This window comes from Panulirus ornatus, chromosome 1 (assembly GCF_036320965.1).
Source record: "Panulirus ornatus isolate Po-2019 chromosome 1, ASM3632096v1, whole genome shotgun sequence".
Taxonomy (NCBI): Eukaryota; Metazoa; Arthropoda; class Malacostraca; order Decapoda; family Palinuridae; genus Panulirus; species Panulirus ornatus.
In genome coordinates, this window is record NC_092224.1 from 75,496,963 (window position 1) to 75,508,618 (window position 11,656).

The 11,656-nt window shown below is 47.3% G+C and overlaps 1 protein-coding gene across 1 annotated transcript; it reads left to right on the forward strand.

Moving 5' to 3' along the window:
- Positions 1-223: 223 nt before the first annotated feature.
- On the forward strand, positions 224-9,873 carry LOC139749745 (proton-coupled folate transporter-like). The gene is made up of 6 exons (XM_071663950.1): positions 224-355; positions 4,237-4,473; positions 5,770-5,922; positions 7,230-7,809; positions 8,025-8,120; positions 9,115-9,873. Exons 1-6 carry the CDS (start codon positions 296-298, stop codon positions 9,411-9,413), a joined length of 1,425 nt encoding a protein of 474 aa, XP_071520051.1. The 5' UTR covers positions 224-295; the 3' UTR covers positions 9,414-9,873.
- The last annotated feature ends 1,783 nt before the right edge of the window (positions 9,874-11,656 follow it).

Here is an 11,656-nt window from a genome sequence, read left to right on the forward strand (position 1 = left end):
AATGAATGGAGTGGACGTGGGCTGGGGGACGACTTGTGCTGTGGATCACAGATGGTGGGACATTTCATCCATTGTTTCCTGATGGGTGTCGTTTAAAGCTGTAATCTGCGAGATATTTTTAGTCATTATTTTTCCATATTTTCCAGACTCATACGACAATGTCCCGGTGTTCTCCTGTCATGCCTCGATAGTCTAAGGCCTAAATGAGGCGATAAGCTCCGCCTTTCCCTGGTCCTCCTCCTCCTACTCCTCCTCCCCGGCTGCTTGGGCATATATAAGCCGACGCCACTTGACGATGACCATCATTTCCTCGAGCAGCTCCACAGCAGGTCACATGGCCCAGCCTGCCTCCCAGGTTAGTCCCTCGCCACCCCACCTGTGGTGGTACAGCCGTCTCAGCTACACTCTCACCTGGAGTAATGTTAGGTATTCTTGATGTTACAGATATACCCGAAGTTGTGGGAGGAGGTTCACTCTCCAGAAGAAGAATAAATGAAGACGTGGGAGATGTGTACAGATATTTGAAGACGTGGGAGATATATACAGATATCTGAAGACGTGGAAGATGTATATAGTATACATATATCTGCAGATGTGCGATATGTATTCAGTATACAGATATCTGAAGACGTGGGAGATTTATACAGTATACAGATATCTAACAAAAATTGTATGATAGTAGAAAACTTTAACAGATGGGGGGGGCCCCATGAGTGTGCAGCCCCCTTCCCGCACAGTACAAATTACAAGTGGCAGAAGATGATTTAAGATGGAATAAAGTATATGAAAAGAGTGAAAGAATGGAATACTTTGTTCATGTTATTATGAACATAGATTTTTACAAACGGGGGAAGGTAGGATGGAGTGGAAATAGTCCGTGCACTTCAAGCTAAGATTTGGACATTAGTGGCAGCTGTGAGCTGAGAAAAGTGAGTCAAATCAAGTGTACAACACCCACATCCCACACCGCGGAACATGCTGTACCAGAATGTGTATTACATGATGAATACAGAAATACCCAGCTAGGTTATGTAACGTAACAGATAGGCGGGATTTGTCATAACGGTGAAATAGATGAAATGTCTAAGAAACACGTACAGTCTGCACCTAGAATCTACTCTTGTGGAAAATAAGGGAAGGTAATCAACCACTACCGAAAAATTACCGTCCACATAGCTAAACGTCTGTGGTCGATACATTTATAGAAATCGTCTGTCCGGCGTAATCGTCTATCCGGCGTAAGACTGTGAAGCATTTAGAGGATCATGGCTTCCGACAATATCGCATCATGACTGACAAATCTCCTTCACTTACTTCATAATGCAATCAAGGTGCATGATGATAGTAAAGTGCATGATAACAGTAAAGTGCATGATGGATGAGCGTAAAGAGCATGATGACCGTAAAGTGCATGATGACCGTAAAGTACATGATGCCATGTGTTCAGATTCTCTTACAAACATTCGACAGAGATTCACATCAGAGGTTAGCAGACGACTGAAGACTGGCTGTTCTGATGATGCCTCCTCCTCCTCCTCCCCTGGAACAGCTAAACTGTGGAATTCTCATTCTTTTGTCTTTCCTTCCTCTTCCCTTAAGAGTCAAGTGTACTTATCTCCTTTCACTTTTTTTTCTGTAATCTGAGACGACCTTGATTAGGGCATGTTTAGCCCGCGCCATGTTGGTCGCTGTGACAAATAAGATATCACATGGTATACAGACGGGGATGGACTTAGATGCTAGCAAATTGGTTGACAGGCCGTCAACAAAGAGCAGCAAGTAATGGTCAAGCCTCAAATGGTTAGACGTAACAAGTGGCGTGCCGCAAGGATCACAAAGACCTACTCTCTCTATATATCAACGATAGTGATAATGGAATGTGTTGTAGAATTTCGAATTCCGCAGGCGATGATAAGTTGGGAAGTAAATCTACAACAGAAATTAAACTTTGCAGCTTCAGACTCACACTGATGGGCTTGGCGCACACGTGGCAAAGGAATTATAAAATCGATAGGGACAAAGTTTGACATACCGGTAGTTAAAGCGAGAAGGCAAGCTACAGTGGTAAATTCTTGTTGAGCTACAACAGGTATGAATGGAAAAATATTTGGGTAGATCTCCGGTGACTTCAAACCAAGTCAGCAGTGTAGGGAAGCAGTGAACAAGAAAGAACAAATTTCTTAGATTCATGTTTAGGGATTTTGTATTTAACTCAAGGGATATCATCCTCAAACTTGACAAGTTACTGTTGGGTCCTCGTTTTGAATCTACACTCACCTTCAGTCAACCTACTTAAAAAAAAGATAAATGTAGAGAGTAGAGACAGCGTTGAGTTACCGAGATGATTCCCCGTGTAAGACATAGATCCTCTGACAGCCAACTAAAGGACTTAAATAGAATTAGCTTAGAAAACAAAAGGCTTAGAAGTGATCCTTTACAGATATTGAAAGTTATCAAGGGCTTCGATAATCTTAATAGTGCTGTAGTTCTTGTTTCTCTTTTAACTTTAACTTGGATGACTCTAACATTCCTTCTCCCCGCAATCTCTTTCCACAAGCAAGGCTTTTGGATTCCCTCCCTCACTTTGCCCCCTCTCATATCTAGCTTCCTCTAAAGCCAGTCTATCTCTGTGGTTGTTCACGGATCACTTCTCCCCCTTTCTCCATCAACAGTAGTGTCCCTCAAGGTTCTATCCTGTCACACGTTTTTTCTCCTTTCTTTCAACGGTTTCTCTCTTCCACAAATAACCAAATGCACTCTTGCACCGACCACTCAACACTGCATTCCTCCACATCCTTTAATTCTGCTGCTTCTCTCACACGACCTGCATCTCGTCTCGACGACACTTCCTCTGTAAACTTAGACTCGGACAGGATATCTCAGTGGGGTAGACGAAATCTGGTTAGGTTTCGATGCCTCCAAGACCCATTTTCTGACCATCTATCAAAAATTCCTCAAAACTTTCCTCTCTCCTTCGACTGTACCGTATTTCCACATTTCAAACAATGAACAAATTTGGTATTGCTGCATATCCACTCTATCTCGAAACCCCAACTTTACGGAAATAGCTAAGTCTGCCTCTACGAAACTGGGTGTCCTGTTTGGTTGTCGAGATTTCTTTTCTTTCGAGCAGTTGCTCCGTTTAAAAAAAGAATTAATTCACTCTTGTAATGTTCTCACATCTGAGGTGGTTCTAGCTCTGCATTTTTACCTGACAGTGTTGAAGCGAAAGCGGTCTGACTTATCATCTTTGCTAGATTAAAGCTTAACCCATTTGCCCTACGCTGCAATGTTGTTTCACTTTCCCTCTTCCATAGGTATTACTTTGGTTTTTGCTCTCAAGAGCTGGCTGCTTGGGTGCTCCTACCACCAGCTAGACCACGCAATACTCAGCAAGCCGCTGCGTCATATGGTTACTGTATGGCCGTCGGTAACTCAAGGATGGGACGTTGTGATAACTATTTCTTTCCCTATACCTCGAAGCTTTGGAACTCTCTTCCCTCTCATGTCTTCCCCAATAACTATGACCGGGCACATTTTAAAAAGACAGGTCTCTTTCACTTCCTCCAAAATTCGTAAATACTTCTTGTTTCTTCGTTTTCCCTCTCTGTATTAAGGTGGACCAGTAGACCAGGACAGCATCGATAGGTACCAGCAGACTAGAACAGCATCACCAGGTAGGTATCAGTAGGCCAGGACAGCTTCACCAGGTACCAGTAGAGCAGGACAGCAACACCAAGTACCAGTAGGCCAGGACAGCATCACCAAGTAGGTACCAGTAGGTCGGGACAGCATCACCAGGTACCAGTAGGCCAGGACAGCATCACCAGGTACCAGTAGGCCAGGACAGCATCACCAGGTAGGTACCAGTAGGCCAGGACAGCATCACCAGGTACCAGTAGGTCAGGATGTTGTTAATATCATATAATTCCTAACGTTTGGCCACAGATACATTTGTATACATGTCGTATTGTAGTGTTCGTAACCTTACCCACCTTCTGATGATGATGATGACCCCGAGCCATGAGAGAAGCTTGGGGAGAATGTGCCTTACTGTGTACTGTGCGGGGAGATATCTCTCTTCTGGTGGGGCCTTATCTCTTGACGTTTCTCTCTTATACGACTTCTTGATCTTGTGTGTGTGTGTGTGTGTGTGTGTGTGTGTGTGTGTGTGTGTTTTAACTATCGCCTGACACAAACGTATGAATGAAAACTCATGTTTCTTTCGCCCCTCAGCCTGAGAGAGGGGCCCAAGTGGCCCCGGATACTCAGAAGACGATGACGACCAGCGGGAAGGACCACCTGTGGAAACCCGTGGCCCGCGTGGTGTCCAGGTGGGTCGGGGCTGTGAGGCTGGCCACCCTGGAGCCCGTCATGCTCCTGGACGGAGCGTGCAACCAAGCCATGCTCATCATCATGGAGAACGTCCAGATGCAGAAGATATGCTCCCTCAAGCTCGGCCTGTCGCCTGAGGTCAGTTCTATTCACCATACGTCAGGGTTTTCATGGGTTAAAGGAAGTGGGAAGGATGTGCTGGAGGGCTCGTGAGAGTGTAGGGATGAGGACAATGTTAGAATGGATACAAACGAGTACGAGAGACACGTAACCTTACTAATGAAGTCCCCTGAGTTAGTCAGTCAGTCAGTCAAGAATCTATATGACTTGTGCAGTTGAGTCATTGATTCCTTTATGTGAAGTACTTTCCCTAAGTTTTCATACTCATGCTTGATGATGATATGTGTCGTGTTCCAAACTGTCGTCGACTGTCGACAGCGTGGCGAGAAGTTTCGTGTATGTTGTGAAGCATCGCATCCAGAGTGGCACTTCCCCCGCCAACTCTTGTCTCACATACGACTCATGGGTCTACCTTGAAATGGTCCATAACCGACCATGGTCGGGGGACACGACGGTGGCACCTTGATCATGACCATAACACACTCTGGACGACAGGTATTGGCCGACGGTCTTTCTCCCCAACAGTAACATGGCAAGAGCCGATATCACGCCTCATATACAATCTACACTACACAACACCACACAAGTCCCATCTAATCCTTCGTGCAACACGTGTGTACCAGTGCAACAGTCACCCACACCAGGCACTGAACCCCTCACCATAACCCTGCAGACTGCTCCAGTGGCACGACAGATTCGACCAGGTCAAACTGGTCCACACCTGGACTAGCTATAAGCAGACGTGTCATGATCCACACTCACCTCACTCACCAGTATAACATTATCGTCCAGCTGAACGTATGAGTGTATGGGCACCCCCGTCATTCCCCTCTACAAGTAACTTGCCACACTACAAACCAACACAACGTAGAGGATTTTTACAACTGAAGTGGTTTACAGAACCACCGTTCCACCAACCGGGCTTATCGTGCGGTAGTTTAAAGATACGTGCCAAATAACGGGACTGTAGTGGTCAGCGATACTGACTACTGGATTTGAGTCCTGGGTACGGAAGTCGGCCTACACCGAACCCAGGTGTTGTTCATCCTCCCCTCTGGGTAGGTCGATATATGGGTATCTGGCCTAGGCTATGGTGAGTATGTGTGTGTATATACACACACGAGTAAAAACACATATTTACACATATACAAAGTTAGAAGACGGGGCAACACGAGCGTAACACTCTCCCCGTAACACACATATGGTAATCTCAAATAACAATCACCCCATCTGTTCCTCATAGCTGCATTGACGCGCCTACCGTTACCATGCAACTGTCTCTGGTCTAACGAAGGTGTGCTCTCCGTCCTGCAGGTGTGTCAGAACCTGTCCATGTACGAGGAGGAGACCATCCAGGTGCAGCAGGCCTTCACGAGGTTCTCCCTCTACAACTCCATCCTCATGTCCCTCCTGCCAGCCTTCGTGGGCATCTTCCTGGGCGCCTGGAGTGACAAGTACGGCAGGAAGGTACGTCTCTGGCAGCTCTCTAACACTTGATTATGACAACCAACATAAGTATTAAGTGTATATGTTCATACATACACACACACACAATATATATATATATATATATATATATATATATATATATATATATATATATATATATATATATACCTCAAACACAAGAATGTCCATAGATATACACAGTGTGGGGGAAGAAGGCAAGACAAAATTATATGCGATATGTTTGTGGTAAGAGAGAACATGGTTGGTAGTGTGGACGATGTGCGGTGGCTGAGGAGAGTTTGTCATAATTATGTAAGTCAGCTTTATACTGTAGACAGATGTGGACTTAAAATGAGAACAAAACCAAGGAGAATAAAAGTCAAAGAACTGAAATATATGATTCAACTTACAACAGAAGTTAATGAAGGTCTGAAACAAGGATTAAACACCTGAGGGTGAGAGTGAGGTGATGTGAAGGAGGTTTGAGTGGACATTACTAGCGGCTGCCATGCAGGTGCTCAAGGTGGTGGAGAGCGAGGCATAACGCGGGAGAATGAAGACTTAAGGAAGTTGGTTGAGAAGACAAAACGACTGGATGGGAAAATATGATAATCTGAGGGTAAGGAGTATAGAATCTAGTCTTGAACAGAAAGTGGAAAAACTGTGTATAAAAACACCAGACATGTGAACATCTCACAGGAAGGACGAATGAAAATCTGAGGACGATCAGAGGTGTAGAGAATGGGTATATCACAAGCAATGGTGAACATAATGGCGAAATTTTTGACAAATGATAAAGACTGTAAGAGGAGTAAAGAGTTCCTGCAATTTCTTATCTGGATGATGATGTTAGATATGAGGGTCTTGGTACAGGACTTTTATCAGTCCGACAAACGTGATCCTCACTGGCCGTCTCTGATCTGTGTCTGACGCACGCCACCCGCTGTCCATCTTACCCGTTCCCTCTGCTGTACGCATCATACACTCCTCCTGCTCTGCTTCTCTTGTGGTCTCCTCTCCTTGTTTGATGCTCACATCCCACGTTGCGTCATGCAGTAATCATACAGTAAGTCTCATGCACCCTCGCGCTACACTGGCTCTACTGTATGTTTCTTCCTTTCTCATAACTGTATATCTCCCATACACTTGCCACTGTACGTTCCGCACGTTTCCACCGTGCGTCTCACTCACACTACCCACTGTATACCTCTGTTATCATACACGCTCGCATAATCCCTGCCCTACCACGTTCTCTGTTGTTACACACACACACCACATACACTCCCTAGTCACCGTGTGAGAGCCTCTCTCTCTCTGCCCGCCAGATCCCGCTCCTGGTCACCCTCCTGGCACATGTGGCCAACGCCGCCGGCTACCTCCTGAACCACTACATGACAACCTGGCCGCTGGAAGTCTTGTTTATCGTGACGTTCCTGGAGTCCATAGGGGGAGGGAACGCCTCCTTCCTGTCGATGGGGACGTGCTACACCAGCGACCTGAGCTCCCTCAAGAGCCACACCTCCCGCGTCAGCACCAACAACTCCCTGTGGTACCTGGGCGGACCGCTGGGCACCCTCATCTGTGGCCTCCTCCTCAGGAACGGCAACTTCGCCGTCCCCCTCATGCTGGCCATGATGACCTACATCGGCGCCGTTTTCTACATCTGTTTCTTCATCAAGGAGACTCACGGACCGTTTATGCACGAGTCGTTTAAGCGACACGACTCACCAGACGACACCAATATCACAAAAGCAGAGGTCACCAAGAAGCAGATGGTGAGGGACTTCTTCCAGCTCAGGCACGTGCGGGACGCGTACAAGACAGTCCTGAAGAGGCGTGAGGGGAACACGCGCCTTATCCTTGTAGCCGTCGTGGTCTCCAACATGATCCGTCGTGTGGCCAGAGGTAAGGTAAACACAGGCTGAAACAGGGTCGGGCTATCTATCTAGATCCATAGGTGTTACCAAGAAGCAACATTCTGTAAAGTTCTAGCATTGTCGAATTGTTATATATATGTCAAATTGATGAAGTGGTAATTCCATCTATAATTTTATTTTTGTCACTGTTGCAAGGTATTGCGGCATTAGTATAGTTACCCAAGATGGTCTTGTGATCGGCAGGGTTCTTCATGTACATGTTCGTGCGACGCGCCCTCCTGTGGGAGGCAGACGACTACAGCTACTGGATGACTTACCGCAGCCTGGTAGCCGCCCTAGGTCAGTGCATCCGTTAAGCAAAAATGTGTCTACAGGTAGATGTACAGTGTTCGCAAAAGCCATTGTCCTCTCACACTTCCCCTTCCCATATATTTTCAAAGGCGATACACGGCTAGGTTTATTGTAGGTACAAGCATGACTTTCTTCGGTTGAAATCAACGTACATTTGATCGCTGACACGAGTGTTTCTAACGATATGAGCACCAGCAACCCGCCTCAGCGTGCCACAGGCTATCTTGAGGAAAGGTGTTCTTTCTTTACTCTTTCTGTCTGGCACTTCATTCTCTTCAAATTTCGCCTCTGGGCGCTGTATCTTTTCAATCTGTTTCAAGATGGTTGGCTCTTACCTTTCTAAAGGGAAGAAAGCCAGAATTCTTGCATGAAACAAGAAAAAGGAAGGTACACATGAGATTTCTAGGCGCCCAGAACGCACGATCAGGCGGCTGCTTCCTGCAACACCTTATCAGTGCCTCGCTTTATCTAGGAGCTGAAGACCCTACAGACTCTAATCATGGACTTAGAATACTTCAGGAACCTTGCCAGTTCCATGCCCAGACGTCTGCAGATGGTAATCACTACCTAAGAAGAGATGAAAAAGTACTAAAACGTAAGCGTAACACCACCTTTGAAAATGTATGAGGGAGGGACAAGTTTCTTTTCTTTTCTTACGACACTATAATTGTAAAGATGTTCTAACTAACACACAGAAGCAGTGAGATGGTGTTAACTAGATATGACACATTTGGTTCAATCTTTTCTCATGACATACATTTACCCAAACCCTGCTTGGGGTGTAATAATGATGTTTAGATCTACTGTCACCATCCTCTGAAGGTGTAATACATGTTCCCTTCTTATAGACAATGTCTCCTGTACCGTCTGTAGAACTCACTTCAACGACTGACTGTCTCTCTTCCCTCTAGCTCAAGTGTTGATCTGATACAGCCCTTAAGTGGCACTCAACAGAGGCACTAACCTAGCCTCTCGTACACAGGTTCCCTCTCCCTCGTGCCGACACTCTCCAAGTGGATGACCTTCTCGGACTCGGCGCTGGCGCTGCTGGGCACCGTCTCTATCATGCTCGAGTACATTTGCTACGGTCTGGTCAACGCCGACCGGGTGTTCTTCATGTGGCTGGGGCCGCCCCTCGGTATCCTCGCCAACGCCAACGTCATCGCCATCAGGTCCTCAGCCACTAAGCTCGTACGGAAAGAGGAGAAAGGTGAGTCCAAGACAGTCGGGTATAACATTCTTACAGGATATTTTTCTTTATGTCAATTCGATTTTCCATAGGACCTCAGGAGTATCCTGGTAGGACTGATTACAATCCTTATCTTGACAACTTTGGCCCAGGGAGCAGTAGTGCCACGCAGTGATAGGATCAAACAGCGACGTAGTTACAAATGCTTTGCCGTCACAAGCCACTTCGCCCCTAGGTAGCTTCTGACACGTCTTACCAACTCATAAATGTCAAAAGAAACGACGTTTCTGCTTTTGTGGTCATGTTCATCACTGAAAATTGGGATTAAACCAGCATATGTTCTACCTTAATCGAGAAATCTGTCCACACTGAGCTACCGTGTAATATGAGGGTGTTCCGACCCAGTCAAATATTCACCTGATGATATTTGAATCATCTTGCGATGGGTGCGACCACTTTAGGCCGTCGGCAGTAGCGGTAAGGCAGTCATACACCAACCACGCCACCCACCGGCCAACGCCTTTGCGCCGACTGGGGCCGGAAACCTAGTGTTCCCGCGCGTAGCCCCAACTTGCATGAAACAAGAAAAAGGAAGGTACACATGAGATTTCTAGGCGCCCAGAACGCACGATCAGGCGGCTGCTTCCTGCAACACCTTATCAGTGCCTCTCTAACACACAGCGCTAGAGTTCAACTGAACGATTTTCTCCCCGCAGTGTTCATCGTAGGTCCCAACTATGGGTTCACGAGACAGTAGACAGAAAACAGTGTAGGATCTCGTCACTCCTTCCCTGTACCTCAGTGATTACATGACCAAACTTTGAGATTTTCTCTTCTTTCCACTCGTGGTCCTTGGGCACACAGTCTCACACATACGTACGTACTTACTGTAGGGTCCTACATGTCGAACGAAACTAACAGATATGTGATGAATGGCTATATGGCTGATAACATTAAGCGGCCATACGACTGATAACACTAAAGTGTCAAATTCTCTTGACAGCCACCTACGACAATGAATGTTATCATATCTTTTTTCTTACACACATCAGATCTGACACTTTAGCGACTATGGTTGCTGAAGATCTTATGTCGCACTTTAGCAACTATGGCTGCTGAAGATCTTATGTCGCAGCCCGACGTGGGCACATGATTGATATGATCTGTGCCGGTAAACCCGGCAAATGTATCGTGCTCCCCATGCTCAACCTGTGAGCGGTAGCGCAAAAGGATTACAGGGGTCAAGAAAGGTCTTCTTCGTCAGGCTCCAGTGGGCTTACATGATTACATAAGTTGTTACAAAACTGGACCATTACATAGTCATTCATATGAGGTCGTTGTTATCCTGTATTCATTAAGTTTTATGGATTTGGAAGTTTAAGGATCATTACAGTGAGGTTTGCGTACAAAGTTAAGCAACATTCCTGCGACCAAACGTACCTAAATCAACCATCGTCCACGAAACTTCTCAGGATCGACTTGAGGAGCAGAAGCGTTCCGCCGTCAGGTCCTGAGCAGGAATACTTAACGTCCTCACGAGGTTTCCGAACTTTTCTTTAGTAAATGAACGTGAGTGGTCTTACATCTTTGGTTCTTGGTCACCAATGGTGGCGCTCATCGGGTTCAGACACCCAGAAGAAACAATATATCCTTAGAGAGGGAAGAGGAGGTCTGGTCCTACTGCAGAAGGCCACTGCTGCCCTCCTCCTCCTCCTCCTCCTCCTCCTCCTCCTCCTCCTCCTCCTCCTCCTCCTCCTCCTCCTCCTCCTCCTCCTCCTCCTCCTCCTCCTCCTCCTCCTCCTCCTCCTCCTCCTCCTCCTCCTCCTCCTCCTCCTCCTCCTCCTCCTCCTCCTCCTCCTCCTCCTCCTCCTCCTCCTCCTCCTCCTCCTCCTCCTCCTCCTCCTCCTCCTCCTCCTCCTCCTCCTCCTCCTCCTCCTCCTCCTCCTCCTCCTCCTCCTCCTCCTCCTCCTCCTCCTCCTCCTCCTCCTCCTCCTCCTCCTCCTCCTCCTCCTCCTCCTCCTCCTCCTCCTCCTCCTCCTCCTCCTCCTCCTCCTCCTCCTCCTCCTCCTCCTCCTCCTCCTCCTCCTCCTCCTCCTCCTCCTCCTCCTCCTCCTCCTCCTCCTCCTCCTCCTCCTCCTCCTCCTCCTCCTCCTCCTCCTCCTCCTCCTCCTCCTCCTCCTCCTCCTCCTCCTCCTCCTCCTCCTCCTCCTCCTCCTCCTCCTCCTCCTCCTCCTCCTCCTCCTCCTCCTCCTCCTCCTCCTCCTCCTCCTCCTCCTCCTCCTCCTCCTCCTCCTCCTCCTCCTCCTCCTCCTCCTCCTCCTCCTCCTCCTCCTCC